Source organism: Pseudophryne corroboree, chromosome 3 (assembly GCF_028390025.1).
Source record: "Pseudophryne corroboree isolate aPseCor3 chromosome 3, aPseCor3.hap2, whole genome shotgun sequence".
NCBI classification, from domain to species: domain Eukaryota; kingdom Metazoa; phylum Chordata; class Amphibia; order Anura; family Myobatrachidae; genus Pseudophryne; species Pseudophryne corroboree.
Window position 1 is genome coordinate 162,990,483 of NC_086446.1, and position 27,870 is coordinate 163,018,352.

Sequence of the window (27,870 nt, forward strand, 5' to 3'; positions counted from 1 at the left end):
TTTATTGAAGATAAATCAGGTACAGAAGTACTCACTGTTAAACATACTGGTAGAAATAGCGAAGTGGGGTGTCATACAGCTCACCAAGTAGTGAGAGTATGTAGGTACCAGGTAGTGGTGCAGAATGCTGGAAAATGTTGTGGATCAGCAGGTAATCGTAGGCCTCACTGGAGCTAAGTTGAAGACTACCACTGTGGCATTCTCTCACAGTCCCAAGATGGCTGCACACATACTCAGTAGCAGCTTCAGCAGCCATCCTGGTACAGGGAATGAAGCTTCCCTGGAGGAGTAGCAACATGGAGTCTGCGCAACTCAACATATATGTGGAGGTGTGGGATGTGGTGCCCCTGAATTGGCAGAGCTGGATGGCTGTAGTGTCGCATACCCTTACATTAACACTTATCACATACTAATTTCTTTAACACTATTTCTTATTTTAATTACATCTGATTTTTGTATCACTTTCTCTATAGCTTCGGCTTCTTAAACACTAATCTATTAACATTATAGTTTTTTCACTGGTATGCTGCCCATGGCTGTCTGGCTTATGCTGATTTTTTTGGGGTGCCACGCCCTGCACCTAGCTATAGCGCTAGGGACCCCCAATATATATACAGTATATATACAGAGAGGCCTTGACGTGGTTTGGGGGCTTACACATACATTTGCGCAGATATATGTAACCGAGATCTCTGAATTCTAAGATATTGTATGGGATTTATATCTGGTTACTGCTATCATTCAGGGTGCTGGGGGGAAACAAAATGTGTTTTTTTTCTTGCTTAGAAATACTCCTCCCTTTCAAGCACCTGAATGATATCACTAAGCTAATTGAGCATCCACCACTATATCAACTCAACATATAGGCAGAGGCATCACTTACCCACTAGACACCCAGTGCGGTGGCCGCAAAGGGGCATTGCTTCGCTGGGCAGGGTGTGTGACTTTATGGAGGGGGTGTGGTTAAGAGTCCATACCCCCATTTTCGGCACTTCGGAGGTCCGGGAGATGCGCGCTGTCCCCAGAGACTGCTGTGTCTGCAGTGGAGGCTTCTACAAGGTGACAGGAGCTGGGTTGCTGCACATAATGTTACAGTGCAGCACTCAGCTCCTGTTACTGAACAGGAGCCGACACTTTGGTGTCACCCCTCAGCTCGTACCCCCTTGTGATGCGACTGCATATAGGCGTATGTTTGCATGGATTTCCAATCACTGAAAGCACCCAGAATTGCAACCCCACTACGTGCTACTCATCAGGCCCTGTATATGCAATTACAAAATGTGTACAAGTGAGAAGTTTAGTTTCCATGTTTGCTGTGGTAATAACCACTGTTTCTGTCCATTCAGTCCACTACTTAACCTATTTCTGCTAAACAAAAGGCAAAAAGATCAGTATATAACAGCAGTGGCTCAAACCAGTGAAATTGGTTCCTTTGCACGTACCGCAGAGGCGGAACTACCGGCAGGGCAAGCAGTGCATTGCACTGGGGCCCGCCTCTGTCCAGGGGCCCAAGCATGTAATGAGTCAAACTGACTCATTATATGCCGCTGTGCGCTGCGGGCAACCGCTGCCCGCAGCGCACAGCCGCCCACAGAGGAGAAGAGCAGCGGCACGGACGGGGGAAGGAGGAGGACGGAGGTGAAGGAGGGAGTCGCAGCAGCGCTTTGTTACTGGTGGAGGCGCTGCTGCTGCTGCCCCTCTGCTTCACTATAGGCTGTCTTCCGAGAACAGCCTATAGTGAAGCAGGGGGGCAGCAGCAGCAGCGCCTCCACCAATAACACAGCGCTGCTGCGGCTCCCTCCTCCACCTCGTCTACTGCCCGGGAATCGTCAAGCTGCACGAGGAGCCTGAGCCAGCGGAGAGGGTAAGTATGATTCTACTTTCTTTCTTTCTCTTTCTTTCTTTCTTTCTTTCTGTCTCTTTCTTTCTTTATTTCTTTCTGTCTCTTTCTTTATTTGTTGGGACTGCCTGCCGCTATGTGTAAAAATGGGGGACTGCCTACCGCAATGTGTAAAAAGGGTGGACTGCCTGCCGCAATGTGTAAAAATGGGGGACTGCCTGCCGCAATGTGTAAAAAGGGGGGACTGCCTGCCGCAATGTGTAAAAAGGGGGGACTGCCTGCCGCAATGTGTAAAAATTGGGAATCTGCCTGCCGCAATGTGTAAAAATGGGGAATCTGCCTGCCGCAATGTGTAAAAATGGGGAATCTGCCTGCCGCAATGTGTAAAAACGGGGGACTGCCTGCCGCAACGTGTAAAAAGGGGGAATCTGCCTGCCGTAATGTGTAACAAGGGCACGCTGTCTGCCGTAATGTGTAACAAGGGCACGCTGTCTGCCGTAATGTGTAACAAGGGCACGCTGTCTGCCGTAATGTGTAACAAGAGAACGCTGTCTGCCGCTATGTGTAAAAAGTGTACGTTGTCTGCCGTTATGTGTAAAAAGTGTACGCTGTCTGCCGTAATGTGTAAAAAGGGGACGCTGTCTGGCGTAATGTGTAAAAAGGGGGACGCTGTCTGCCGTTATGTGTAAAAAGTGTACGCTGTCTGCCGCTATGTTTAACAAGGGCACGCTGTCTGCCGTTATGTGTAAAAAATGTACGCTGTCTGCCGTAATGTGTAAAAAGTGCACGCTGTCTGCCGCTATGTGTAACAAGGGCACGCTGTCTGCCGTTATGTGTAAAAAGGGGACGCTGTCTGCCGTAATGTATAAAAAGGGGGACGCTGTCTGCCGTAATGTGTAAAAAGGGGACGCTGTCTGCCGTAATGTGTAAAAAGAGGAATCTGTTCGCTGTAAGGTGTAAAAGGGTCTCTACCTGGTGTAGTGGTGCTACTGTGCGGTGTAATTTGAAGAATGGAGACTACTGTGCACCGTTTTAGGAATTGGTATTATTTTGTGGCCACACCCCTTCCCCGCGAAGCCACGCCACTATGTATTTTTGCGCGCGCCTACGGCGCGCACTGCCCCTGTTTTGCATGCAGGGGTGGGGCTCCGATGCCGTTTCTTGCACACAGTGCTAAAATGTCTAGTTACGGCACTGTTGCTAGGTATCCATTTCTCTGGCCCTGAGCAGGTCCCCCTCACCAGATCCTCTCAGGGGGTGGACTTGGATGGGATGGGGGGGGGGGCAAAGCATTTTGTCGCACCTGGGCCCACCGCTTGCTAGTTCCGCCACTGACGTACCGTATCATATTGCTTATCATATCAAACAATAAATTTGGAGGCAGGCCATTTAGCAAAGATTTGTATTTACTGAACCGTAGAAACAGGTTCCATATAAACTATTGAGGATTATTTTAAAAACCAACTTTCTTGTCACATTTTAAAACAGGATTTCAATGATGTTTAAAGCAAAGGTTTAAGTGTTCTTGCAAAAAAATCCGATTCATAGGCCCAGGTTTATCAAGCCTTGGAGAGTGATAAATTGCATGGTGATAATTTTCAAACCCAGCCTGTAACATGGCAGTTACGGGCTGATTGGCTTGTACTTTATCACGGTGCAATTTATCACTCTCCAAGACTTGATAAATCTGGGCCTAGTTGACAAGATGGCTTACATTTTTTTGTTGTTTTCTGAGGTATTCCCCATCACTGCAGGATTCTCCATATATTTTATCAGGGTCGGTCTGTCAGGAATATTGGAGATATGTGCTGTGGTCCCTAGGCACAGCAGTCCTCAGTGCTTTCTATGGCCACATATATCAAGCTCCAGAAAGTGTAGCTATCAAGAGCTTGGGCCTGATAACTAATGCCATCTTTAGTTAGAGTTAGCCATTGTAGTCCACTGGTTAGAATATTGTAAATGACCCAGAGATTAATCTTCGTGATCCCTCTCCAATAGTGGGCACTAGCCCAATGGCCACATACTGTATGCGCATTACATCACTGCTGCAAACCTACTCCAAGCCCCACTGCTTATTGAATATGCCCCTTAAGCTTGGTACACACTGGCAGATTTTTTTTTGGTCTGTCCGTCAATCGGACGATTTTTCAGGAAGTTGTAGACCCCAATATCTAAAGGGCCCCATACACTAGAACGATAAAGCCCAATTTCATCCGATTTCGGGCCAATATACCGGATGAAATCGGGCATTTTGGAGGTGTTTCCAATCCGAGCCGATGCGCGTTCCCATGAGCATCGGATCGGATCCTCCAGATTGACCGTGCTGCACTAGCGATCATGTCCGACCCCGCAGGCATGGCTGGGATCGCCCAAGATACATTGTATGCAAAAGGACAGCAGATGATGTATCTTGGCCGATCCTGCTGCCTTGGAGGCTGCCGGGGTGATCGCCTGCGACATGACGGTCGGACATGTCGCGTTAGTGTATGGGGCCATTTAGCTACACACTTAAAGATTTTTTTTCCAGTTACCAATTTTCTGCCACGTCACTCTGCATTTGCATATGTCCACCCACAAGGTGGATGACACAGTGAGAGGAAAACATAGGAAATATTGGCAGGTTATTGAGAACGCACACACACTGCTCAATATCTGGAGATTGTGGCAGATATTTTTGGTCTGGGCCAATAAATCAGAAAATCAATTGTTCGGGTGTGTTTGCAAGATTTTACTGAATTATCGGCGAAATGCCGACACGATCGTTCGTACACACTATACAATAAATCAGGCCGATGTCCCAATTATTGGCAAATCAGCCCAATTACTGTATAGTGTGTACCTAGCTTAAGAGTTTAACACAAGTTCAACTGCGTGCTGTAAAAATACATTTCCCTTACTGCACAGTAAAATGCAGTAATATTTCACAATTTGAACAACTTGCAATTCCACAGACAGATAGGGGATCACAGATCATGGAAGCGCAAGCACAGAACAGCAGGGGCACACACACATAAAGACCAAGGGGTATATTTACTAAGCTCCCGATTTTGACCGATTTTGTGTTTTTTGTTCAAAGTGTCATCTCGGGAATTTACTAAACCCAAAACTCGGCAGTGATGAGGGGATTCGTAATGTATTTCACGACAGAGTTTACAAATACGAATGAATACACCATCGGCCAAACACGGCTGTTTAGGTATTGAACACGGTAATTTACCATAAAATCGTAATTGTAATTGCCACCGTAAAATGACAATTTTTCAACTGTGAAAAATAGAGAATCGTAAAAAAAAAGAAAAGAAAAAAGACCTGCTTTTGAAAAGCGTGTTTTGATGTGTTTCAACTTAAACATAAATTACCCCTACATTTTTGGAAACATAACAAAGAACATAAGCACATGAATACAATCCCACCCTCACAAATGGCTGTTGGCCTGTGTTGCATTAAAATTATGTGTTCAGATGTATTCCTGACACTGCTCCATCTTTTACAACAAAACCAGGGCCATGAAAGTGATGATAGTTAGCAGGGATATTTGGTTTATGTGGCCATACAGCTTATTCAGACTCCATAGGATACACTTTAACCGTGTGTGTGACCTTGTCAATTTTGGATTACAGCCTGAAACACACTCTCACTCTGTCTTAGCCTTGACCACACTCCTGACTATGTTGATTTTACCTTAAAATGGATGCTTTCAGGCTGTGTGTGTTGATGACCTTTCAATCACACAGTCCACCTTGGCCAAAAGTGTCATTTGTTGAATTGTTACAAATATACTATGTGTGTTAAAATATGACATGTGTAATGTGACTGAACACAGTGTAAAAAATACTATTACTGACCTCACTCACATTATTGTTAAAAATATACACACTTGTGTTGTCTGCATTACAAATCAACATAGATTTTAAAATATGTTTGCGAAACCAGGAGTGTTATTTGCATACAGTCATGTAAGTTTTCTATGGGCTTGGTGGCATGTCCAATGTGCACAGGTGACATATTTTTCATACATGTTGAGCATAATCCACCTAGGGCCACACAGTATATTTTTAGTACTACAGACTTATTCTTGCAAATAAGGAGGATGATGCTCATTAGTTATTTCACATTAGATTAGGTTCAACATATGTTGACTATTCTAGCCAAGCCATTATGTAAAGACAGTCATTTGTTACATTTGGTTGTTCAACATTGTGTAAAAAATGACATATTCTAAATATACTCATTCTAATGATATTTCTGGCGGACACTAATCAGGAAACTCATGATTAAACAAATAATTTTATTAACTTTAGAAAAAAATATATATTTTTTTTTTAACCTAACATTGTTTAGACCCCTAACAACATTACAACTGCAGCGGAAGAGATTATTTTTGTTTAGATCCCTTAAAGGCGGCAGAGTGTGGCCCAGGCACATTTGTTCTTCTTCTGCCTGATCTCCTTACTGGGGAGGTAACTGGCGTATTTATAGGGGTGGTTGTTTCGGAGCTGGTGCTCGCTTGTTGTGTGTTAAATAAAGTTATATTGTGGCTGAGGTTAGTAAGTGTGGCGTTAAGTTGATTATTTGATGCCGTGTTGTTCTCAATGATTCTTCCGAGGCTTTCAGTAAGCCATTTGTTTGTTTCCAGCAGATTGAGGTAATTTTGGTGCTGCCTCATTTGGTCATCCATAATACTGGCCAAAGTGTTCATCATGTGGCTGTTGTCAGCCCGCATTTGCTCCATACAAGTAGATATTCTACTCATCTCTAAATTTTGTCGGCTCATAGTGCGACTGATTCTCGGCAGATAATGTGGCAGACTTGAGAGCAGTTGAGTTTGTCTGCGAAGACGGTCTAAATTGTACGACTGTTGTGTTGCCCAACTGTCCCAAAATGCCTGATCTGGGTTTTGTGGCTGTGGTGTGGCTGGGCTCATTTGTGGTTGTGGAGGAGTTGTTGGCGGAGGTATAGACATAGGTGGCGTGCTTGGTCTGTTAGTGTCTACTGGCTGTAGGTCAAGCACAAAAGTGTCCTCCATATCAGATGGCTGGTGTGCCGGTGTCATGCTGGCATCATCTGTGTGTGGTTTAATGTGAGAACATTTAATTACTATTTGCATATGTATGTTTTACATTTACCATAATTGTTTGAGGTACAACAACATGGCAGAAACGTCTTGATGCCAATTCCTTACCTACATAAGCAAAAATTCATCCTTACCATTACGGCATGAACTATGCCTTTTTTTTGGGGGGGGGGCCACAAGCTAAAGGCCAAACAGGAAGCAATATTTTTACATACATGGCAATCCCTGTGTAAGTCTTAAACCACATAAATCAGTATGTAACATACATAGTATCCGAGGTTGAAAAAAGACAATTGTCCATCGAGTTCAACCTATTTGTGGTCTCCTATGCATGATGATTTGACTAAAATTTCTGACTGATGCTGCTGTCAGCCGTTGCATTTTATCCCTATTTATAGTAACTATAATGCATGACTATGCACCATACCCCTGGATATCCTTATCCATTAGGAATTTATCTAACCCATTCTTAAAGGTGTTGACAGATTCCGCCATTACAACTCCCTCGGGCAGGGAATTCCAAACACGTATTGTCCTTACCGTGAAAAAGCCTTTACGACGTATTGTGCGGAATCTCCTCTCCTCTAACCTGAGTGAGTGTCCACGAGTCCTCTGTGTTGATCTAACCAAAAACAGGTCCCGCGCAAGCTCTGTGTATTGTCCCCTTATATATTTGTAGATGTTGATCATATCCCCTCTTAGTCTCCGCTTTTCCAATGTAAACATGCCTAGTCTTTCAAGCCTTTCCTTGTATTCCATCGTCTCCATGCCCTTAATTAGTTTGGTCGCCCTCCTCTGTACCTTTTCTAGCTCCAGGATATCCTTTTTGTAGTACAGTGCCCGGAATTGTACACAGTATTCTATGTGGGTAGTTTAGACTACATCTATGGTGTCAATACACTAAAATCAACCTGCTTAAAAGAAAGTATACCATTACGGATGGTGTAATGGTTAGCATTACTGCCTCACAGCACTGAGGTCATGGGTTCAACTCCCACCATGGCCCTAACTGTGCGGAGTTTGTATATTCTCCCCGTACTTGCGTGGGTTTCCTCCGGGTACTCCGGTTTCCTCCCACAATCCAAAAATATATACTGGTAGGTTAATTGGCTCCCAACAAAATTAACACTAGTATGAATGTGTCTGTGTACATGTGGTAGGGAATATAGAATGTAAGCTCCACTGGGGCAGGGACTGATGTGAATTGGCAAATATTCTCTGTACAGCGCTGCGGAATATGTGTGCACTATATAAATAACTGGTAATAAATAAATAAATAATATACACAATGGGCCAATATTATACCGTGTGTAATCTTGACGTTTGGATTTTTGGTTACTAGAGCTAAATATGCTAGTGTAGTCTTCATCAGTTCACACACAAAAATAGCTAGATTTATTAAGGTGGTTTCATGGGCTGGACATTTACAAACCATCCATTGATTTTATGATTTATGGAAATAATAGGATTAATGTGTGTGTTTGCTTTTAAGCTAATTATGGGTAATGTTCAGTGTGATATGTGTTGCAATGTTTTTTTTTTTTACTTACCAGGAAGATGAGGGGACTGCGGTTCACGTGTTGGTGAAGGTGCCAACAAATCGGACGGTGGCCTTGATGCGACCATAGAGATGCGACGCGTTGGGGGAGACGCAACTTGTTGTGTCGGCAGATCAGGACGGTGTCTTTTATGTGCTATGTGTTTCCGCATGGGTGTTCCGTGGCTTGTGTGCATTTGCGCAGTCGGGTGTTGGCGGGATGAACCTATTCGTTAAAATTATACATTATAATTTTGTGAAACAAATTTACAGCCACCTTAAGTGTAATGTAACTTATACTTTACCTGCAGCACCAGCAGCCTCATGTGCGACATTTGTGGGAGTAGTGTTGCGTGTTCTTTTGGTTGTCACTGTAATTTTAAAAAATATTGTGGTTTGTACAGGCAAATGTAATTTCAAATAAGATAACAAACAGTATACATTTAAAAATTTCTAATGACAAACACATACCTAACCCAACACCGATATTACATTAGGTCAAGTTTGTGTAATGCCACTTCTGCAAAAACTACAACCAACAATAAAACACACATGGACGCACGATCATAACTTACAATGCTACACAGATTATTATTACAATCTAAATTTTGGACACAAACAATTATAGTACAATAACAGACTACATAACAAATGCTACATTCATTATCCAAGTATGTATTTGTGAACACTACCACTATTATTGAAATATACAACCAGCACAAATAATAACCTCTTTGTACTCCAAAAATATACATGCGAAACACACAGTACATAAATGCAAATGTACATCACCATGATATTTTGGCAGAAAACCTAGCCAAATCACATCCACATTTAAAATGTTTAAATAAATTTAAAAAAAGCCATCATGGGTCCTTAATCCAAAAAGCAAAAAATATCTTACTTAAACATTTAAAGAGAAAAGATTTTGGGCCCCATTAACCACAACAAACATAGCTAATTAAGTGACATTTCTAAATCCAAACAAACAAGCAAATAACATAATTTGCAGCAGACATTACAAACATATACTGGAACATTTACACAAAATATACTGATAGGCACAATAGCACAAAATAATCCATAGAAAACTACCATATGAAAACTAATATGCCACACAGTACTTTAATGAATATAAATGTAAACGTTAAGAAATAAAAATATTGCTTTCAAAAAATTAACATAACTCACCACCTGCCTGGGGCGATCGGAATCGCGCACATAAATGCCAGCAACCACTTCGGAAGGAATTAAGGTCCGCACAGGCTCCTCCCACTCAGCATATGTTGCTCTAAACGGATGGCCTCCCCCGGTTTGGCGGGCAAACTTTGCCTCCTTGGCCATCTTTTTCTTGACACAGTGTTTTATGTCATAAAGGCGTTTACGACACGTGTCCTCGGTCCTTCTCACCACACCCTCGCTGTTCACAGCGGCAACAACTTTCCCCCAAAGAATTCTCTTTCGGCGAGATGTGACCTTGGAGGACTCATGGCCAAAGAGCTGGCGATGATGGCGCATCAGCTCACGCACCAACGCAACATTTTCCGCGTAACTAAATTTAACGTTGCGCCCTGACTTCGTAGTGGTGCGTGGCTGCGGAGCAACAGCACAATCACTGTCACTCTCACTAGAGGCCGCAGCAGCAACCTCCCCCTCCTCCTCAACCTCACTCTGCCCCTCTGCCTCACTAACCTCCTCCCTATCACTAACACCCTCATCCTGACTCACCTCCTCCCTCTCACTCACCCCCTCCACCTCACTCACCTCCTCCACCTCACTGACCTCTGACTGTGACATCTTATACACAAACAACACTTAACACTAATAAAAAACAAACAACACACTCCTCCACTAACACTACACACCGCATACAAACACACACACAAACAAGGACAACAGACTGAAAAAAAAATACAACCACAAAAAAGGAGACAAATTTTAAATTACCACACAACAATAATCACAAGACGACTAAAAAACACAATACACCACTTAGCAATCAATTCAACTCGCCAAAACCACTTTACTACACTCCAACAGCACACACCACTACCTCTCACCTTTCCACTAGCTAAACCCACGAGGTCCGTCCGGTTTGTGGCGTATTTATACTAAGCAGCACAGACACTCCTCCATCACAAACCCAACCAATCACGTTTGAGTGACAAACTAAAGTACTGAAAAATACGGCCGTGAAAGTAATAACACTGCCGCGAATGGTAAGTACGAATCCGTAAGCAAATACTGAAAAATACGACACAAAACACACAAATCGACCGAAAAATACGAATGACATCAACATCAGAATGTCACAACTGAGGGCCTGAGCTGACGGGAGGCAGCCTCAGTTGTAGGGGCTGAGATGTAACGGAACCTGGGAGGTTGTATCAGACCCCTAGACATGTAAGTAACATGTAGAATAACTGCCCGAAGGCGTGACCACGATAACCAGGATAAAAGTCAATGATGTTTATTATGACAAACTCCGTAACACAGCAGCAGTAAAGGAAACATAAAAGTCAACAGAGGATAAATACAATTCCTGGGTACTACAGGGTGGCAAGGGCCACAGGCACTGGTAGAGTGAGACAGTTCTTATAATCTTCTAGTTGGAAAGTTCTTACCAGACCTGACTGTAGCAATGGAGAGAACCCAGGATCGTACCAGCTGGAGTTCCAGGAAAGGCTGGGTTGCTGAAGATAAAACGGCTGCTGTGGATACTGGCTGGAACCAGACTGTTGTTGGTACGGAGTGGATACTGGCTGGAACCAGTTAAATAATAAACGAACTTGAGAGCGATGAAATAATAATGAAGTTTGGAGTTTAAGAGCGGTGAAATAATAATACCGGTGGAGAGTGGTAAACTGCAGAAAGGACACCGGCCCTTTAAGAGAAGCTGTACACTGCTGGAAGCAGGTGATTGATGAAGTTTGGAGTTTGAGAGCGGTGAAATAATAATACCGGTGGAGAGTGGTAAACTGCAGAAAGGACACCGGCCCTTTAAGAGAAGCTGTACACTGCTGGAAGCTGGGCTGGAAGCAGGTGATTGTTGTAACTGGAAACAGGTGAGTCCAGAATGGATCGGAAAGTCAGGCTACACCGCAGATGGAATGCTGGTGCGGGTCTCTATAGCAGAAGTCTGGAGACAGGAGCTGGAACCTGGAAGACAACCACAGGAGAGAGACAAACTGGAACTAGGTTAGACAACCACAGGAGAGAGACAAACTGGAACTAGGTTAGACAACCACAGGAGAGAGACAAACTGGAACTAGGTTAGACAACCACAGGAGAGAGACAAACTGGAACTAGGTTAGACAACCAAAGCACTGACGCCTTCCTTGCTCAGGCACAGCTTACTTATACCTGCAGCAAGGAAGGGGTTGGCTAGGCAATTATGCAAATCAACAATACAGACAGCAGATTGGTGGAAATGCTCAGATGACAAAATCCAAGATGGCTGCGCCCATGCAGACACTTGGAGGGAAGTTTGGTTTGTAATCCATGTGAGAATTGAAACAGTAATGGCGACGCCGGCCACAGGAGACAGGAGACGCCAGACTGACAAGCGCACATTTAACCACGCGGGCACAGCGGAGGCCGCGGCTGATGAAATCACCACTCTGACATTCTGCATGTGGAAACTCAGGAACAGCGGGATCCGGTCCTGGAACGCTGAGCCAGCCTTAGGAGGCATCTGAAGGGTAAGTAATGGCGTCCAGATACCCGGATCGTGACAGCACCCCCCCTTTAGGAGTGGCCCCAGGACACTTCTTAGGCTTTAAAGGAAACTTTGCGTGGAAATTTCGGACCAAGGCAGGAGCATGGACGTCTGAGGCATTGGTCCAAGAGCGTTCTTCAGGACCATAGCCCTTTCAGTCAATGAGGTATTGTAACTGACCGTAACGGAAACGTGAGTCCAAAATCTTGGCCACCTCGTACTCGACTCCCCGTTGAGTCTGAACTTTGGGAGCTGGAGGAAGTGCGGAATGAAACCGATTCAGGATCAGCGGTTTCAACAAAGAAACATGAAATGTCCTGGGTATTTTCAAGAAGGATGGTAACTGTAACCTGTAGGCAACAGGATTGATGACTTGTTCAATCTTGAAGGGTCCGATGTAGCGAGGTGCAAATTTCATGCTGGGAACTCTCAACCTCAAATTCTTCGTGGACAGCCACACACGATCACCCACCTTGAGAGCAGGAACCGCTCTACGCTTTCTATCGGCAAACTTCTTATACCTGAATGAGGCTTTAAGCAGGGCTGCGCGGACGTTCCTCCAGTTATTTGAAAACTGACGCAAGGTGACATCCACTGCTGGAACAGAAGTTGCGGGAAGCGGTTGGAATTCTGGGACTTTAGGGTGGAATCCATAATTAATGAAGAATGGTGTAGAAGAAGATGAGGAATGGTATTGATTGTTGTGGCTGAACTCGGCCCAAGGAAGGAGTTGAACCCAGTCATCTTGAGAGGAAGACACATATATACGGAGGAAGGCCTCCAAGTCCTGATTCACCCTCTCGGTTTGACCATTGGTCTGAGGATGGTAAGCCGTGGAAAACTTTAACTTGACTTGCAGGGCTTGACACAAACTTCGCCAAAATTTGGCTACAAATTGTACTCCACGATCCGAGATGATCTCTTCAGGAAGACCGTGAAGTCTGAAGATCTCTTGTATAAACACTTGAGCCAACTTGGAAGCTGACGGAAGACCGGTGAGAGGGATGAAATGTGCCATCTTGGTGAACCGGTCAACTACCACCCAGATGGTATTAAACTTGTTGCAGATAGGTAGATCGGAAACAAAGTCCATCGACAAATGGGTCCAAGGTCGACGGGGAACAGATAATGGAACCAGTTGCCCCGCAGGCGACTGGCGGGAGACTTTGTGTTGGGCACACTTTGGGCAGGAGGCAATAAATTCCATAACGTCCTTCTTCAGAGTTGGCCACCAGTAGGACCTAGAAATAAATTCAAGGGTTTTCTGAATGCCTGTATGTCCAGCAAAACGGGAAGCATGGGCCCAATGCATGAGCTTCTTCCTTAGAACTAGCTTAACAAAACTTTTCCCTGGTGGAGGCGTAGAGTCCATCCCTACTGTGGAGAATGCCAACGGATTAATAATAGGATGCTTGTCTGCAGACTCGTACTCATTTTCTTGCTCCCATGAGCGGGAAAGGGCATCGGCCTTACGATTCTGAGAACCCGGACAGAACTGGAGTTTAAAGTCAAACCTAGAGAAGAAAAGTGCCCATCTGGCCTGACGAGGATTCAGACATTGTGCGCCTTTGAGATATAAAAGATTTTTGTGGTCGGTAAGAATGGTGATTGAGTGGGAAGCTCCCTCCAACAGGTATCTCCACTCCTCCAGAGCGAGCTTGATGGCTAGCAACTCCTGATCGCCAATGGCATAGTTGCGCTCAGCTGGGGAGAACTTCCGGGAGAAGAAACTGCAAGGATGTAGATGTCCATCTTTGGCCCTCTGGGATAACACTGCTCCTACTCCAACGGAGGAGGCATCTACCTCTAAGATAAAAGGAGAGTCGGTGTCGGGCTGTTTCAGAACTGGTGCAGAGATGAACCGTTGCTTCAGAAGGTGAAAGGCCTGTGTAGCTTCCTCGGACCACTTGGACGGATTAGCACCTTTCTTGGTTAATGCAGTGATAGGCGCCACAATGGTGGAAAAGTCTCGTATAAATTTTCTATAATAAATGGCGAACCCTAAGAACCTCTGGACCCCTTTGAGGCTTAAGGGTATAGGCCAATTCTGGATTGCTTGGAGTTTCTCTGGATCCATCTCTAGTCCGGAACCGGACACAATGTAACCTAGAAACGGAATGGTTTTAACTTCAAACACACACTTCTCCAATTTACAATAGAGGTGATTGACACGGAGACGGGAAAGAACCTCTTTTACCCAGAAACGATGATCTTCGAGATTACTAGCAAAGATGAGGATGTCGTCTAGATAAACCACGACATGGCGGTACAAGATGTCCCTGAAAATCTCATTCACGAAGTGCTGGAAGACTGCTGGAGCATTGCTCAATCCGAAGGGCATGACGAGGTACTCATAATGTCCGTCACGGGTGTTAAAGGCGGTCTTCCACTCGTCACCCTCACGGATTCGGATGAGATTGTAGGCACCCCTCAAGTCCAGCTTTGTGAAAATAGTTGCACCACTAACTCTATCAAAGAGCTCGGTAATCAGGGGTAAAGGGTATCGGTTCTTGACGGTAATGTCGTTCAGACCTCTGTAGTCGATGCACGGACGCAGACCACCGTCTTTCTTCTTAACGAAGAAGAAGCCTGCGCCGGCTGGAGAAGAAGATGGTCGGATGAAACCCTTCGCCAGGTTCTCTTTGATGTACTCTTCCATGGAGTGTGTCTCAGGCAGAGACAACGGATAAGTTCGGCCTCGCGGTGGAACCTTCCCTGGAATGAGGTCGATTGGGCAGTCCCATTCTCTATGAGGAGGAAGGATATCAGCAGAGGCTTTACTGAACACGTCCGTGAAGTCTTGATATGGAGGAGGCGGAACATCAGATGACCTGGGGAAGGAAGAACAAACAGGAAGAACTTTGGCTAAACAAGTCTCAGCACAGGAGGAAGCCCATGCCAGTATTTGCGTAGTCGTCCAGTCAATTGATGGGTTGTGGAGACGGAGCCATGGAAGGCCTAAAACCACTGGATGTGTGGCTCTTGGAATCACTAAAAAAGAAATATACTCAGAATGAAGAACTCCCACTCTCAGACGAACTGGAAGAGTCCTTAAGGAAATGACTGCGTCAAAAATCTTGCTGCCATCCACGGCAGTCAAAGAGATGGACGAGGACAGTCTCTCGGTGGGTAGGGACCACCGTTTAACATAAGCTTCGGTTATGAAATTCCCAGCTGCTCCGGAATCAAGGAGGGCAATGACGTTCCTGTAACGTTGAGCAATTTGGAGCGACACTGGGAGGTTACAGTCATGAGGAGATGGAGAGGAGATCATTACTCCTAGCCGGCCCTCTCCTTGGCGAGCTAGGATCTGGAGTTTCCCGGACGTTTGGGACAGGCATTGATAGTGTGCGACGGAGCTGCACAGTAGAGACAGAGAGACTCAGAGAGACGTCTTCGGCGCTCAGCGGGAGATAGACGAGAACGACTAATTTGCATAGGCTCATCCTTGGATGGAGATGGTTGACGAGGAGGAGGAGCAGAAGATTTAGGAGTAGATGATCTTCCTCGCTCAGTTGCTCTCTCTCTGAAACGTAGATCAACCTTCGTGCAAAGAGAAATTAGCTCATCCAACTTAGAGGGCAAGTCTCTGGTAGCTAACTCATCCTTGATGCGTTCTGATAAGCCATGCCAGAATGCAGCATACAGGGCCTCGTCGTTCCATGCCAGTTCGGATGCCAGGATTTTAAACTGTATAAGATACTGTCCCACAGTACGTGTTCCCTGGCGTAAACGGAGAATCTCAGATGAAGCAGATGTTATCCGGCCTGGCTCGTCGAAGATGCGCCTGAATGTAGCTACAAAGTCAGTATAGGAGGATAGCAGGGGATCAGACTTCTCCCATAAAGGTGATGCCCAGTCAAGGGCTGAGCCACTGAGAAGGGAGATGATATAGGCAATTTTGGTACGGTCACTGAAGAAATTGCCAGGTAGAAGCTCAAAGTGGATTTCACATTGATTGAGAAATCCCCTGCAGAACCTTGGAGATCCATCAAATTTTGCTGGCGTTGGAAGATGAAGATGTGGACTGGAAATGGGTAAGGTGGGTGGGGTTACAGCTGGTGTCACTGTAGTGGACGCACCGGACGTGCCAGGTCCACGGAGGGTCGTTTGAATCCCATCCAGCCGTGTAGAGAGATCCTGGAGACAGCGGATGATGTGGCCCTGTGCAGCCTCCTGATGTTCAAGTCGGGCTGCCAGTTCTTGCATTGGCCTGGCCGCTTGATCCTGGTCTCCGGCTGGATTCATTAGGTCAGTGCTTACTGTCACAACTGAGGGCCTGAGCTGACGGGAGGCAGCCTCAGTTGTAGGGGCTGAGATGTAACGGAACCTGGGAGGTTGTATCAGACCCCTAGACATGTAAGTAACATGTAGAATAACTGCCCGAAGGCGTGACCACGACAACCAGGATAAAAGTCAATGATGTTTATTATGACAAACTCCGTAACACAGCAGCAGTAAAGGAAACATAAAAGTCAACAGAGGATAAATACAATTCCTGGGTACTACAGGGTGGCAAGGGCCACAGGCACTGGTAGAGTGAGACAGTTCTTATAATCTTCTAGTTGGAAAGTTCTTACCAGACCTGACTGTAGCAATGGAGAGAACCCAGGATCGTACCAGCTGGAGTTCCAGGAAAGGCTGGGTTGCTGAAGATAAAACGGCTGCTGTGGATACTGGCTGGAACCAGACTGTTGTTGGTACGGAGTGGATACTGGCTGGAACCAGTTAAATAATAAACGAACTTGAGAGCGATGAAATAATAATGAAGTTTGGAGTTTAAGAGCGGTGAAATAATAATACCGGTGGAGAGTGGTAAACTGCAGAAAGGACACCGGCCCTTTAAGAGAAGCTGTACACTGCTGGAAGCAGGTGATTGTTGTAACTGGAAACAGGTGAGTCCAGAATGGATCGGAGAGTCAGGCTACACCGCAGATGGAATGCTGGTGCGGGTCTCTATAGCAGAAGTCTGGAGACAGGAGCTGGAACCTGGAAGACAACCACAGGAGAGAGACAAACTGGAACTAGGTTAGACAACCACAGGAGAGAGACAAACTGGAACTAGGTTAGACAACCACAGGAGAGAGACAAACTGGAACTAGGTTAGACAACCACAGGAGAGAGACAAACTGGAACTAGGTTAGACAACCACAGGAGAGAGACAAACTGGAACTAGGTTAGACAACCAAAGCACTGACGCCTTCCTTGCTCAGGCACAGCTTACTTATACCTGCAGCAAGGAAGGGGTTGGCTAGGCAATTATGCAAATCAACAATACAGACAGCAGATTGGTGGAAATGCTCAGATGACAAAATCCAAGATGGCTGCGCCCATGCAGACACTTGGAGGGAAGTTTGGTTTGTAATCCATGTGAGAATTGAAACAGTAATGGCGACGCCGGCCACAGGAGACAGGAGACGCCAGACTGACAAGCGCACATTTAACCACGCGGGCACAGCGGAGGCCGCGGCTGATGAAATCACCACTCTGACATTCTGCATGTGGAAACTCAGGAACAGCGGGATCCGGTCCTGGAACGCTGAGCCAGCCTTAGGAGGCATCTGAAGGGTAAGTAATGGCGTCCAGATACCCGGATCGTGACACAGAAAACACGAAAATGCAGAATACGACAGCATAGTAAATGTCACGTAAACCCCCCCCCCCCCACAAAAAAAAAAAGTTGCAAATTCACACTACCGATGTCATTAGTGTTTAATCTCCCACCAAATCCCTACAATTACGAATCTTAGTAAATATGCCCCCAAGTCTACCTAGGCCACATCTGTAGTTATACTTTCAAGGAGATGGATACATTCTCCCTAAGCTAATGGTGTCATCATTACAGCATAAAATGAGTTTCATTAAATAGCTAAAAGTTTTTCTTTTTTAAACAAAGAGTATCTTTTCACCCTAAACAGTTATCCGGCACTAGCGGTATATCCTGGGTGCGCTAATGCTTTAGCAGGGGAAATATCTCACTTTGTATGTAATGAGTCTATATAATATATTAGTTTCACCTTTTAAGTTTAATTACTGAAATAAATGAACTTCTGAAAGATATTCTAATGTTCTGAGTTTCACCTATACAGTGGCATTATTACTTCTTCTTTTCAGATGCTGATTCATCCCCTATGCAAGCAAGCATCTGACTAGCCTTCCGCATTGCTTTGTTACATTGCTTACCTGCCTTTAAGTCACCTGAAATAGTGACTCCTAAATCCCTTTCCTCCTCAGTAATTTGCAGTATAATGCCATTAATACTATATTTAGCCTTTTGGATTTTTGAGACCCAAGTGCATGATTTTACATATTTTGGCATTAATCTGTAATTGCAGAGTCTTGAGCTGGTATTCGGTATGCATATAGGAGATCCTGTGGTACCGTAGCCATCTGTTTGCGTAGGAATAATATATCAGCTTCATATAACAAAGGTTCAACCAGATAATACATACAGTAGTAATTGAAGTTTTGGGGCAAGGTAAAATGTGAACTTCCAAGATCAAACATCCTGGAGACACCATCCTCCTACCTCAATTCTCAGCCCCCCTGCATCTCTCCTGTATCATCCCCTCCTGCGTCTCCCTAGCGCCATCCCTCCCTATATCTCTCCAGCACTATCCCACCCCACGTCTCCCCAGCGCCATCCCTCTTCGCGTCTCCCCAGCACCATCTCTCCCTTTGCCTCCCAAGTGCCATCCCTCCCTATATCTCTCCAGCACTATCTCTCCCCAGCGCCATCCCTCTCTGCGTCTCCCCAGCACCATCTCTCCCTTTGCCTCCCAAGTGCCATCCCTCCCTATATCTCTCCAGCACTATCTCTCCCCAGCGCCATCCCTCTCTGCGTCTCCCAAGCACCATCTCTCCCTTTGCCTCCCAAGTGCCATCCCTCCCTATATCTCTCCAGCACTATCTCTCCCCAGCGCCATCCCTCTCTGCGTCTCCCAAGCACCATCTCTCCCTTTGCCTCCCAAGTGCCATCCCTCCCTATATCTCTCCAGCACTATCTCTCCCCAGCGCCATCCCTCTCTGCGTCTCCCAAGCACCATCTCTCCCTTTGCCTCCCAAGTGCCATCCCTCCCTATATCTCTCCAGCACTATCTCTCCCCAGCGCCATCCCTCTCTGCGTCTCCCAAGCACCATCTCTCCCTTTGCCTCCCAAGTGCCATCCCTCCCTATATATCTCCAGCCGCACCTTATATTTCACCAGCGTCATCCCCCTGCATCAATCCAAAACACCATCCCCCCCTGCATCTCTCCAGCACCATACCTCCCTGCATCTCCCCAGCACCATCCCTCCCCGTATCTCCCCGGCACCATACCTCCTCACGTCTCCCAAGTGCCATCCCTCCCTGTATATCTCCATCCACACCTTATATCTCACCAGCGTCATCCCCCCTGCATCAATCCAAAACACCATCCACTCTGCCGCACCATCTTCCTGTCTGTGTCTCACCATCATCATCTCCCTGCCTCTCTCCAACACCAACATCCCCGTATCTGTCCAGCCTTATCCTGACCTGTGTCCCTCCAGTCTCATGTAAGCCTGCTTGACTGCAGCACCCTCGTCATGCCCTGTGACTGACTCCCCTATTATGTATGGGAGTCAATGCTGCAGCAGAAGTCCTCTTTCACTAACACTCCAGCAATACCCATGCCCTTCTTTCACTAATAACACCCCCAGCCCTTTTTCACTAAAGATACCCCAGCAGGACAGCACCCCAATTCATTACCAACAGCCCCCAAACTCAGAATACCACTCCACTCATAAACATGTAATATAAGTTTGATTCCTCCTCCCCTCACCCTCTCTCCCTCTCCACTCACTTGCTGATAAGGAATTATGCTGCAACTGAAGACTGTGGGCTGCTTTGTGCTCAACCACCTTCCTCAGCCAGAGCATAGGGTGCGGGTCCCGTTGCCTGTATGAGAGAAGCTGAACAAGGCGATAGAGGCTGGGCAGGCACTTCTGTCTGTGTGCACGCTCTTACTGTGTGCAGCACAGCGGTGACCATTGTTTCCTAATAATGCCCAGCACTGTTCCTCTGCATGCCACGGGAATGAGACCGGCCGTCGCTTTGTGACATCACCACGTCTTATTCCCAGCCAGTCATTAGAGGGGGGAGGCGGGCCATGTCTCTGAAGCACCGCTTGCCTGCCACATCAATTGATGCACAGCTTCCTACTGTACATAACCGGGCAGCCACAGCACTGGTAAGGGGCTTGCTGTGCAGGCCAGGCAAATCCAAGTGACAGAACACAGTTCCTCTCCATTCTGGAACACTTTAACCCCTGGGTGGTTGCAGGGTAAAAATTAATCTCAGTCGCCTGGAGGCAAGTTGGAGTTTGCTGCCCCCCCCCCCTCTTAAACAAATATGGGGAAACAAATATGGTGTGTGTTTGTATGTGTATATATATATAGTGTGCAAAAAGGAAATAGAGAGCGCACACGTCAATGTAATAAAAAGTAACACTTTATAAAAAGTAAATATCATGAAGGTTTAAAATCACTTGTATAACGGGATCATTCCGTAAATACAGCTGTCCGTCTGCTTCTCTGCTCTGCTGGTCTTTCACGCCAGCTCAGGACCCAGTGGGTGACGTCACGAACGTCCACGTAGTTTAAGCCACGATCTATGCGTTTCGTACTATCGGACTTCGTCAGGGGATGTGGCTAGTCTCCATAGATACCATTTTATACCAATTTCAATTAGCATCAAACATTTTCACTTGATAATTAATTGGCTGCTATCAGAACGTAAACAACGCCATTACATAGAAGCATAATAAATCACAGATACAAAGTATTTACAAGTAGCAGATTGTTATGTCTCCAAACTCCTTGGGCCAAATGTAATAGAGTGAGAGTTTCAGAAAGTGAGAGATTTGGTAAGGTTTTGCAGTTTTTAAGAAAGTGGCAATCATTTACACTGCAAAACCAGGTTGATCTTGCTGTGTAAATGATTGCCACTTTAAAAAAAAAAACTGCAAAACCTTACCAAATCTCTCACTGATTGCGCAGAGATTGAGTAGTTACATATACACAGTCCTATAAATAGGTTCAGGAACTCCCGTGGGTGGGCAGTGGTGGGCAGAGTTCTGGGTAATGTGGGTGGAGCTACAGTGTGGGGGGGGGGCATCTTTGCAAGAATAAATAATTTGCGGTGCACGCCCCCCAAAAAAGTGTTGCCTTGCTGTAAGGGCATGGTCTTGTAGGAAAAGACTACCTTTATATTCCAGTTTTGCAACCCACATGCCCAGACATTGCCTACCACAAAAAAAGAATCCTGTTTCATGCCCCTTACATTATTTGTCATTTTTCCTCCTTATAGTAATGCCCATTACACATTATGACACACAACGTAATGCCCATTACACATTATGCCACACAACGTAATGCCCATTACACATTATGCCACTCAACGTAATGCCCATTACACATTATGCCACACAACGTAATGCCCATTACACAATATGCCACACACCATAATGCCCATTATGCAATATGCCACACACCGTAATGCCCATTAAGCATTATGCCACACACTATAATGCCTATTACACATTATGCCACACACCATAATGTCTATTACACATTATGCTACACACCGTAACAACCATTATGCATTATACCACACACCGTAATGCCCATTACATGTTATGCCACACAAAGTTTTGGCACTGACACCATTTTATGCCCCACACACAATAATGCCCCTTACAAATTATGCCACACAGTAAGGCTTCTAATTACTTTTAAATGACCTGCCTGTTGTCAGGGGTCTCATGCCAAGGAATTCATACACAATGTCAGGGGTTTCATGCTCTGGGTTCCATGCTCATTGCCAGGGGTCTCATGATCATTGCCAGGGGTTTCATGTGTGTTGTCAGGGGTCTCCAGCTCATTGTCAGGGGTTTCATGCGCGTTGTCAGGGTTCTCCTGCTAGTTGTCAGGGGTTTAATTGCATTGTCAGGGGTGAGGGCGAGTGTGGGCTCTGAGTAAGTATACCACTACTAGCCCCTGCAGCCACCGCAGCCCCAACAGTAGATTGAGACCCGCTGGTAGATGCGGAAGCACTTCCATCCATACCAGTGTAGAAAAAAACCCTCTTAAAATGCCCACCGCCAAAGAGACAGGTGCTAGAGGTCAAATGTATCCTCTGGCATCTGTCTCCTCCTTTTTGGTGCCCATTATTGGATGGTGGGGGTTTACACTGCAATGGACAGAAATGCTTCCACAGTCCCCAGCACATCTCAATCCATTGCGGGGGCTAGTGGTATGCTTACTGATGCCCAAACCCGCCCTCCCAAACTTTGCTGGTGCAGCAGCCAGGACGTTCCGGAACACCATAATTTTTCAGTACACCGTCAGGAATGACATTCCGGAGCGTTCCGGATGAAAAATAGCCATGTATATAAGTACCAGCCAATCAGCTCCTGTCGTTTTTCAAACCTAGCCTGTGAAATGTCAGTTAGCAGCGGGTTGGATGGTACTTTATCTCCGTTAACTTTATCTCCATCCATGGCTTAGTAAATAGACCCCATAGATATAAAAACCAGAGGGCGCTGGGATTTCAAATATAATTGTCCACACAGGAGTCCATATAGAGTTTAGAAGACAAATGTTCAAATACTGTATTCGAATGACTGAAACCCCAGCCAGAGACTGTTGTTAGATGGAGCTTAGGAAACCGGTTGGTTATACTCAGCCAAGTATTTAGCTGGAAGATACCCTCACACCAGAGTAGACAGCCAAAGACATGGCACCACAGCCTTTTATTAATAGAACATCTGATGTTTATTCATGACATTCAATAAAAGTGATATAAAACGTTTGATTATAATAAAATGTGTTTTACATGAAACCAGTGCTACATACTGTAGGAACAGACGTAATAGGTTGCCACCAACCACCATAGGGCGTGAGCTCAGTGGTGGGGGTTCTTAATGTAGACACTGGGTCCAATCACTTTATACCCTACGCGTTTCATTCTTTGCACAGTACTTCTTCAGAGGTGAAATAAAAAAATAGACAAGAATCCCTGGACTAATACAGCAGACAGAGCATCCCGCTTGGACTGATACAGCAGACAGAGCACCCCTGGACTGATACAGCAGACAGAGCACCCCTGGACTGATACAGCTGACAGAGTACCTGCCCCACGCCAGACAACAGTACTGATATGAGCACATCTGTCCAGAACACTCTCCACAGACGGAGTGAAGATGGTGCCAGTGACGGGGGACCTTTTATAGATCCAAAATCTGTGAGAATCTGATAGTGGGGTGATGACGTTGGGCCTCGATTTGGGATCGGAGTAAGGTGGGAATTCCTGAGTCGGACTCGGATCATAAAGTTCCAGTGGTTCCAGTTCTCCAAGAAATGGACCTACTCACCTGTAAAATATATATATATATATATATATATATATATATTACACAAGATAGTACTCAGCCAATCTGCAGGAACCAGAGCATGCAGTGAATTGGCAGGGCTCCAGCTACCTAGTGATTCAGCCATCTGCAGCATGCAGAATCAGCGTTTTGTGGTGAATTCCATCACAGTCCAGCAGTAGTAGTAGGTGCACTGTCACTTGCTGCAGTGCAGGCTGAGCGGTACCAGGCAGGAGGCATCCTGTCCCCTATAGCAGGTGCAAGCTCCTGGAACAGAGTCGATTAACTCCATTGGAAGAGCAGCGGTCACACTTGGATCCCGCTGTGAACCACCAGGTGCTGCTGTACATGCAGGTGTCCCTTCAGTGCTTGGAGCCTGGAGGCAGGTGTCTCCATTGCCTCTGTTTAGGCTGCAGGGAGGGAAGGGCAGGCCCACCATCATGGGAGGGACGGCGGGTATTCCAGTCCTGGGCCCAGACTGAGATGGGGCCTGTGTGGTTGTAGTCAGGATCAGGGGGGCCGGTCAGCTGCCTGCTTGTCCGTGAGCTCCGATTGGCTCACGGACGGTTCTGTACTAAGAATATGACCACAGCTCTGTCCCTCCGTGGCGCCTTGCCGATGCGCAGGCAGACAGCTGACCTGGCCCCCTGATCCTGACTACAACCACCGGGGCATCCTCAAAAGGTTAAGTTTTGTCAATGAAGGGGGGGGGGGGCAGGTTAGGACAGTGTGTGCAGTGGTGTGTGTGTGTGGGGGGGGGGGGGCTGCCTTGAGAGGGTAAGTCCCGGGCCCCATCATTTCTGAGTATACTTACCTTCTCCGTATTGGGATTCTAAGCATTGGGATGCTGTGGTTGGTCTTCTCACCGCCGGCATCCTGACTGGAGGCATTTCTTACCCAGTGCCTTAGGGTAGCATACTCACTACTTGCAAGAATGATTGTATTTGAAACTGGCATTATTCTCCTGGTCTGAGAATAAGGGGAATTCAAACCTGCAGGTGCTTTGGAAGCAGCAGTTTTTGGGTGTATGGGATGCAAGATCTGCTGTCCACACTTATTTCTGCTTCAGAGAAGTGGGATGAGCACAGTTTGCTAACTCTGTTGTAGTAGCATCCATTCTATGCATTCACTCCACAGTAACACTACTTTGGGAGCAAAATACATACAGATTTGAGAATTACACATTCTCGTAACGGAATACATAAACCAGTTCATCTACTTTGTATATATAAAATTATACATAATAATAATAATAATAATAATAAAACCCACTGCTGAAAGAATCAGGTTACTAAATACTAGGATTTTTCGAGAGGGGAATAATGTAATAAGCCCTGCACAGGCTTGCCTGAGGACCCCAGCAGAGGACTAAGCTACTGTGGTTTGGAGGTAGAGCAATGACCCACCTCAGCAAGCGCCATCACTCCATGAACACAATGCTCAAAGTGAATGTTATACTAAGCGGGGTGTGACCACATTCATGTGCTGGGCCATGCACCTCTTTCATGTTAGGACCCACAAAATGTCTTAGCAATGATGAAAAATACATTGCTAAAAGTCATTTATTTTTTATTAACAATATACGAATACTAAGTGATGTCTCCTTGTAGACTGCCAAATATGTGTAACTGCATATATAGCAGGTGTGGAAGAAAGAAGAAGGGAACGCGGCGGGCGGAGGATGACGGCGCAGCGGGAGCAGTTCCTAAGGCCGTGGAAGAGCCCTGAATATGCAGCCATCAAGAAAGAAAAGACGGCGGAGAAGAGACGGCGGTTGAAGACAGAAGTTGAGGACCGGCTAGCGCTGCAGTAGTGGGAAGCAAAAGAGCTGTGAAGCTCCCCACTGCAGCCTTCTCCAATGGGACAGGTAGGCCCTCAATGAGGTGCCCCTGTCACTCCCTTCCCCGCTAGACCACCAGGGATCGGGCATTAGACCCGTGGGGTCAAATCAGGCACTAGGCCTTTGGCGCACGAGGCGGGCCCTTTGGCCCACGGCACAGAAATCAGACACTAGGCCTGTGGCTAAGTTCAGGCTTAGGCCTGTGGGCACAACAGAGGGCACTAGGCCCTATCAGTTAAGGGTGGCCCCCATAGGTGTATAAGGTGACTCTGGGCATTAGGCGCAGGTCACCCAACCTGCCCCATGGCAGGCGGGCACTAGGCCCATTGCTAAAAGTCAGGCCTTAGGCTTGTAGCCAGTTAGGAGGCACTATGCCCTATTAGTTTCCGTGCCCACAAGTAGGCAGACCCATAGGCCTGAGCCGCATATAAGTAATGATGCTGGACGCTAGGCCCAGGTCACCGTAAAAGACACTGTAAAGGGGAGGAGTTGGGACCAGAAAGAGGAGGGGCCAGGACAGGAAAGAGGGGGAGTCAGGATAAATAACCTCCCCCCTAAAAGTAAAGTCTAAATCTGCCCCTGCACAATCTACTATAGTATTCTATGAATTGTTGCAGTGTATTATATTAATAATGTTCACCTTCTTTATGTTTAGAAGAATAATTCTTGCCAGGGTATATAACATACATCCTGCCCCCCTCTAAATCCCGTCAGTCGGCATGCCGACTAGCAGGGAATATTACAACTCGTGGGTGTCCACAACACCAATAGAGTGGTAATATAACCTGTGGCAAGCGCGGCGAGCGCAGCACGCAACGGGCTTGTTCCAAGACGGTGCTGGAGGAACAGGGTTGCCATCAGAAATTGTGTTACAGTGTAACATGCAGGTATAGGACACGACAAACACTGGTACATAGGTGGTCATTCCGAGTTGTTCGCTCGTTGCCGATTTTCTCTATATTGCGATTAGTCGCTTACTGCACATGCGCAATGTTCGCAGTGCGTCTGCGCCAAGTAAATTTGCTAAAAAGTTAGGTATTTTACTCACGGCATAACGAGGATTTTTCATCGTTCTGGTGATCGGAGTGGGAAGTGACAGGAAGTGGGTGTTTCTGGGCGGAAACTGGCCGTTTTATGGGTGTGTGCGGAAAAACGCTGCCGTTTCTGGGAAAAACGCGGGAGTGGCTGGAGAAACGGGGGAGTGTCTGGGCGAACGCTGGGTGTGTTTGTGACGTCAAACCAGGTACAAAACTGACTGAACTGATCGCAGTGGCAGAGTAAGTCCCGAGCTACTCAGAAACTGCAAAGAAATTTCTATTCGCAATTATGCAAATCTTTCGTTCGCAATTCTGCTAAGCTAAGATTCACTCCCAGTAGGCGGCGGCTTAGCGTGTGCAATGCTGCTAAAAGCAGCTAGCGAGCGAACAACTCGGAATGAGGGCCTTAGTGTATAACATGTAGGGATAGGACACGCTGCACACAGGAATATACAGTATGTAGGTAGGGGTTGATTGACAATACGGCTCACAGGGAAGTCCCCAATGGGCCAATGTGCACATGGGGCCTGTTTTGTTTGTTGACATGTGAGTGGTGGTGCTGCCGCCATGGTTACATTGTATACCCCTGGTGCAGCCCATGTGAGGTCACTTCTTCAAATTTTTCCAGGGCCACTTTCAGTTCCCAATTCACCCCTGTATGTAGGTATAGGACAAACTGCACACAGGAATATACAGTATCATATGCAGGTATAGGACATGCTGCACACAGGAATATAAAGTATAATATGTAGGTATAGGATACGCTTCACACATTACAGTAAGATAGTCATCTGGAGGGGTCCGGTATGATACACCGTCAGACGGGATGCTGGCTGTGAATATACCGACAGCAGGATCCCGTCTGCTGGAATACCGGCAGCGAGTGCCCTTGCGGGCTTGCTGCACTGCTGGACTAGTTGGTGGCATGTGGGAATTAAGGGGCTGGTGTCGGGATGCCAGCCATCAGCAAAATGCCAGGATTCTGGCGTCTATCTCCTGAATGCCGGGATCTCGACCGCCGGCATTTTGACTGCAACCCATCTGGAAATCTTGAGGGCCCTACACACTGGCCGATTGGCCGCCGAGTTCACCAGGTCCCATAGTCCTGCATGCTAATATGGACGAGATTGTCCATATTGGCTTACAGACATAAACGAGCCGGCACCAATGATGAATGGCCGCGGGGCCCCGCATCGTTTATCATTGGTGCATACACACTGTATAAATCAATGGTACGGCCACACCTTGAATATTGGGGAAAAAAATGGAAAGGTCATTATATACACAGTAGAACCAAACCATCCCAAGAAAACAGCATGGAGGAACACATCCAAATATTAAATAATTGTACTGTAACATAGTAACATAGTTAATGAGGCTGAAAAAAGACAGTGTCCATCAAGTTCAACCTGTATTATATTTCTTACATTATA

General features: G+C 46.3%; 2 protein-coding genes across 6 annotated transcripts in view; one reads left to right on the forward strand and one right to left on the reverse strand.

Annotated features, from left to right (window-relative positions):
• The window catches only part of MARS2 (methionyl-tRNA synthetase 2, mitochondrial), a 353,599-nt gene that overhangs the window by 227,089 nt on the left and 98,640 nt on the right, over positions 1-27,870 (forward strand). The gene's annotated exons all lie outside the window — the stretch shown is intronic.
• LOC135055001 (cyclic AMP-dependent transcription factor ATF-7-like) overlaps positions 6,190-27,870 on the reverse strand; it is a 306,652-nt gene continuing 284,971 nt past the window's right edge. For all 5 annotated transcript variants that reach the window (XM_063958542.1, XM_063958544.1, XM_063958541.1 and 2 more), the window contains 3 exons: positions 8,757-8,822; positions 8,465-8,677; positions 6,190-6,904 (listed from right to left, as the gene is read on the reverse strand). In XM_063958542.1, the coding sequence (XP_063814612.1) occupies positions 6,216-6,904; positions 8,465-8,648 (873 nt within the window). In that variant the 5' untranslated portion in view covers positions 8,649-8,677; positions 8,757-8,822 and the 3' untranslated portion in view covers positions 6,190-6,215. The remainder of the gene's footprint in view (positions 6,905-8,464; positions 8,678-8,756; positions 8,823-27,870) is intronic.